This window comes from Mytilus trossulus, chromosome 5 (genome assembly GCF_036588685.1).
Source record: "Mytilus trossulus isolate FHL-02 chromosome 5, PNRI_Mtr1.1.1.hap1, whole genome shotgun sequence".
Taxonomy (NCBI): domain Eukaryota; kingdom Metazoa; phylum Mollusca; class Bivalvia; order Mytilida; family Mytilidae; genus Mytilus; species Mytilus trossulus.
Genome location: NC_086377.1, coordinates 13,840,432 through 13,846,549, shown reverse-complemented (window position 1 = coordinate 13,846,549; position 6,118 = coordinate 13,840,432). Strand labels below are relative to the sequence as shown.

Here is a 6,118-nt window from a genome sequence, read left to right as displayed (position 1 = left end):
AAAACATTCCTGTTACTAACAAATAGACTTAACGGGTCTTCTTCACGAGAAGACGATAAACTTTTAATAACGATTTATTATTGGAACCATGTTTTCTCTTTATCTATTTTTTATATAATGGCTCCCAATGAGATGCCATCAGAAACTTGAATTTTAAGGGATTTTTCACTTGTCATACGGGTATTATTGTTGACCGGCGACTCACCTGGCAAAAAAGAATTTAAACTACAGTTTGAATGCTTAATTCTTTGGAAGTACTGACTGAATGGTTATAATCTACTGTAGTTGCAAATTTACGATCTTGTTTTCTACTTGAGGGAAAGTCTGAAATAATTTAGAGGAAGTAAATAAATTCATCATAGTTGCCAGGATAAAAAATTTGTATGATACCAGGATTGAAATTGTGTATGTGCGTCAGACGCGCATTTCGTCTACAAAAGACTCATCAGTGACACTCGAATAAAATAAAAGTTAAATGACAACAAATAAAAGACGAAGTTAGAGAGAGACCTTTGAGGACCTACAATTCCTAAAAGATTTGATAAATACAGCGTAACCCTGCCGTTGGTATTTTCTAACTCCTTTTCGCAAGTTCCACGAGGAAAATTAATTGTCCAGAAGTGCATGACACACTCCCTGAGAGTAAGATTCATCTAATACAAATATTCGTTGAATATATGTTAAAAAAAAAAGGAAAAAGAGAAGTTACCTCAAATTGGCAGGCAGAACAAGTAAAATTAAAAATGGAAATGGGGAATGTGTCAAAGAGACAACAACCCGACAATAGAGCAGACAACAGCAGAAGGTCACCAACAGGTCTGCAAATTAGTGATATTGGCGTATTCGCTAGTTTTGCACATGAATGACGACTTTGTGCTTTATCTGTAACTTCAGTAAAAAGAGTGATTTTTTTAAGTAGCAAAACCATCATTTAAAAAGATCTACATATAAGTGTAATGTCCGAATAAATAATCTGGTTTGTAGTACGAAATGAGTAAATTAGCCAACATAATCATCCAAATAGTATTTCGTCAGTACTGGCGAAATCACCATTCTACTCCTTATATCAGTAATAAAGAAATTTTATGGGGGCTTGAATTTATCGTGATTTTACCACGGTTTGGCCCTTTAGGACAAATATTTTACCCCTGAGCGAAAGCGATAACGAAGGGGTAAATATCGACATAAGGGGCAACCCGTGGTAAAATCACTATATGTTCAAGCCCCCGTGAATTATTTCGTTTCTAATAGGACAGATAAAGCAATTTTTTTGGATCGAATCGCTCTAGGTGGAAACAAATATGTGCCGTTCCAATAAATAAACGCACTATTAAATTTGCGTAAAAGAACGGAACAAACCTAATTATTGACAACCATGATAGATAGAATTAAACTTAAGTATGTTTGCTTGTCATGTTTTGGATTTTTTGTCAGATTTTCGGAGACCTTTGGTTTTTATTCATTTGAATGATTTAAAAATTGACCCTCATTTTTCTTTTATAAATCTTTTACATGTATAATTATAAGACATTTGTAAAAGTCCTATAAAATCTCATTTATTTATATTTAATAATATTTGAGAACTTTAACTGGACACTGAAAAATCAAGAGAGAACATTTTCCCGCCAAAACTACAATGGCTTATATCTAGAAAAGAAGCACATTGATCCCTATATATTTTTGCTTTTTTGATTCCTGAATTAATCTCCTATCAATATATACCTATGTTATAAACAATTCTTTTTTTTTTACCTGAGCATCTAACTTCCTTTAGAACGAAAAATGAAGATCAATATGAGATATTTACTGACACATCATCCAGTTCTTTTTACCTGTTTTTATTTTTTTTTAAATGTCAAATAAACGTACAGCTTCATGGTACCTCTGGTTTTCGGTAATATATTTTTCATATATTTAGACAAGACCAAAAAAATTGTTTTATATTAAACTAAACTACAATAATATATTGTTGAATCTCTTTATTTGCAATAAAGCAACATGTATGCTACTAGTACAAGAACTATGTTGTCTATTTGTATCTTTGTACACTCCACTTCTGGTCTAAGTAGTTACCAAAATCTGAAAATAGACGAGAAGAAAATCAAATTTGTTATCGGAAGGAAACATACTTATAAACATGTTTGTTAAGGTGAAATATTGACATATATTTAATAAGCAATAGAAACAGAGCGACAGACTCATTAGTTACCTGTTGGTGTACATGGTGTAGGAGTTAATTCAGTACAGCAGGGACAGCCCATTTGGGGGAGAGCTTTCAGTACAAAATTGAAGACCTGTGCTGCAACGATTGGTAGATGAAGTGTGCAATATTTTTTTTTAAGATGGATCAAATCTGAGGTTAAAAAAAATAATTAAAAAAGCTGAATGAATTTTTTTGGTTTAGAAACATTATTGAAAAGTGATGGGGTTTATTGTAGGAATTAAGTGCGAGACTACAGTGATTGTAAACAAAGCCATGTGGAAGGCCCGAAAATGCCGCATGACCCTATGTTTTGATGGTTGTAAAAGATGGGGCAACATTTGTACTTTAATGAATGAAATATGAAATTGAACGAGTAGGTTAACATTGAAGTTAATGGGATATTTTTTACTGAATTTACTCCTGTAAGATAAAATCCTCATAGATTCCAGGCTTAAAATTATAAACACCAGACGCGTGTTACCGGTCAAAAGTTACACTCGAATATGTAAGAACCCACCAAAACAGCTCAAATACAGTATATTGTTGAAAGGATGGCGGTCCTTAACTACAAGTGTAGGTGAGACAATTATTGAGAGAATATCATAAATAAAACAGACAGTATCTATGCCAAACTATTGACATGGTGCAAAATTTATTTCATGCCATTATTTCGAATCTTGTATCTACTGTAAGGTACTTTTCTCCCTTTTTTAAATAAAGAGAAGGGAAGGCCTTATAAAGAAAAGAAATATGTGGGAATTTCTTGACTACAGTTACGATTCAAACTAAAATTCATTTAAGATCGAAAATTACATCATAATATTGTAAAGTCACAAGATATTATGGAATCGTTTATCTTAAATTGAATGAAATGTAATTAATTATTTTGAAAAATATTTTAAATCATATCGATTATTACATATCATTATTTGTATAATATTTTAGCACCCGATAGCATCCGCTTTTGATAGGATTCTTAAAGTTCATTCTGTAGTTTACGTGATGTGTCTGTCTTTTTTTATATTATATAAATACCGTTTAATACGAAAGTAAATATTCAAAAAAAAGAGGGACGAAAGATACCAAAGGGACAGTCAAACTCATAAATCTAAAACAAACTGACAACGCCATGGCTAAAAATGAAAAAGACAAACAGAAAAACAATAGTACACATGACACAACATAGAAAACTAAAGAATAAACAACACGAACCCCACCAAAACTTGGGAGATAAGTTGTACTTACTGCCGCACTGCCAATATGGTATCTTTCTTCCTCTTCCGCTAGTGTAGAATACAGTTTTGCACCCGTCACAACATTTGTTACTATAAGAAAATATGACAAACACAAATTTTGCAGTTATTCAATTTCAAGAAACTGATACGAGGCACCTGATTTAACGTCCCAATACTGACCTAACGTAGCCCGCACAGCCAACCCACTTTTGCTTGTGTTTTACTGCCGGTCGGAAGAATATTTGTATTCCCCATTCACCCTTCAGTAATTAGAAACTATTTTAATTTACCTTTAAAGTTTACCTGTATCGAATAAAATATCTCAACAACTCTAACATGCGTTATAAGCACGTATCTGAATTTACCTTTATTAGTAGAGGATCCCGACAATTTCTTAAAAATGGGAGAGGGGTACTGATTGCCTGAGTCAGTTGACTAGGGTATGTCAAAATTAATAGAAATATGATTGCATTATCTTCGTTCAAAAAACGTTAACTCAATCTGTTACCTTTCATTTTTGACTTGACAAGTTAACTCAGTTCAAAAATTGTAGGCATTAAAAAAATCGCTGTAACTATTTTTTTGACGAATTGTAATTTCTAGGCCCTCTTTATATTGTTCGATGTGAGCCATGATTCCTTGTTGAAGGTTGTACCTTTAAATGTTAAGTTTTGTCACATTGTGGCTTGATTGGAGTGTTGTCTCATTCATAATCATACCACATCTTCCTACTTTTATTAATTGTTCTAATATTGAGACAGCTCTCACCGCGAGTTTATACTAATGCAGCGTAAGGCAATTATTGATCAATCAATCATGCAACAATTTGATATAAATAAACATTAAATCTTACCAGCAATGGGCGTTCGGATAGTTCGGGCATCTTTTTATATCGCATCCTTTGTTGTGACATCTTGTGTAATATTCACTCGGAGAACATGTTAAATCGGGACATTTGAAATCTGAAACAATAAGACATAATCAATAAATGGATAAAAAAAGTGCATCGATTGTGTTGCATGTAAGGTTAGAAGGCCGTACTTTAACCTATAATGGTTTACTTTTTAAATTGTTATTTGGATGGAGAGTTGTCTCATTGGCACTCACACCACATCTTCCTATATCTATGTCAAGATAATTACAAACCAGGAAGATAAAAGACGGACACAAAACAAACAAAATGGATTCAACATTATTTCAGAGAAGATTTTGAAATGTTAGCAAACTAGATGAACAAATTGTGTAAAAGTGTCTTTAAAGGGCAATAACTCATTAAGGGGTCATATTTACCTTTTTTTATAGATCTTACCTGCCGAACATATTTGATATTTACAGTAATAAATATCTATAATGATATTCAAAATATTAACAAAATACTGAAAAAAAATTAGTTAAAACTACCGATTCACTGGCAGCAACTCAACAATGGATTGTTCGATTCGTCTGAAAACTTCAGGGCTGATAGGTCTTGACCTATTGAACATTTTTACCCCATGTCAGATTTGCTCTAATAGCTTTTGATTTTTAGATTTAAGCCGAAAACTGGATTTTAATCCTGAGTTCTAATTTAGCCATGTCGGCCATATTTTTCAAAACGGATACAATTTATAAACTAGTTACCTTTAGAAATATTTAATAGAATTTTGAACATGTTGAAGGAATTTTGCCCAGTAGATTTTTTAAATAGTTTACGACGACAACGCACTCCAAGTGATGGCATAAGCTTACATGGGGCTCTTCAGAACCCAGTGAGCTATAAAGTAGAATTACATGGTTGATTGAGTGATTCTCATTTGCTAAACGCCCAATGGCAAACATTTCATGCATGTTCAGGGCTAGGACAAATTAATAATAAAAAATTATGAACAAATATTGGTCAGAAAACAGTTATCAAAGGTACCAGGATTATAATTTAGTAGCCAGACGCGCGGTTCGTCTAAATAAAACTCATCAGTGACGCTCAAATTAAAATATTTATAAAACCAAAAAAGTACAAAGTTGAAGAGCATTGAGAATCCAAAATCCCAAAAAGTCGTGCCAAATACGGCTAAGGTAATATATATGCCTGGGATAAGAAAATCCTTAGTTTTTAAGGTATGCCTCACAACATCACCATTCTGACCGGAAGTGGCTGTTATATCCACTTTGGCAAGGGTTAAAATTCCTGTTGGAAAAAGACCATGTTTATGTTCCCCAGTCACCTTCATTGGTAGATTCGTATTACCTCAGGCTTTTTTAAGAATGAAAAGCAAGTTATGTTCACTGTCTGCTTATGTGACTGTTCATGAAATCAGAGATTACTTACGTTATCAATATGTAACTTTAGGTGTTAAAATAAGGATTCTAGCCTAAAATTTCTTTCAGATTTACATGTATGCCACATCAGGTCAATATGTATCCAACTTACTGTAGTGATTTGACTGTAAATTCAAGTACCAGTAGCATCTCTCATATACATCATCATAAAGTTATATTAAAGTTGAAGTGTTCTTAAATATTTACCTTCACATCTATCACCATACCACATTCGTCTACAGTGGCACATAAAAGAAACTGGTCCGGTCTGTGTGCATGTTCCACCGTGTTGACATGGGTTTGGGTCACAAGGGTTTGGTTTTATAACTGAAAGTAGATAAAATACATCATGTTATACGTAGAAAGCAATGTGCAAGTTGGGCGA

The 6,118-nt window shown here is 33.0% G+C and overlaps 1 protein-coding gene across 1 annotated transcript in view; it reads right to left on the bottom strand.

Annotated features, from left to right (window-relative positions):
* Window positions 1-220: 220 nt before the first annotated feature.
* Window positions 221-6,118, bottom strand: part of LOC134717630 (neurogenic locus notch homolog protein 1-like) — a 28,881-nt gene continuing 22,983 nt past the window's right edge. The window contains exons 19-20 of the mRNA XM_063580124.1: window positions 5,941-6,060; window positions 221-324 (exon numbers count right to left, since the gene is read on the bottom strand). Coding sequence (XP_063436194.1) covers window positions 221-324; window positions 5,941-6,060 — 224 coding nt within the window. The remainder of the gene's footprint in view (window positions 325-5,940; window positions 6,061-6,118) is intronic.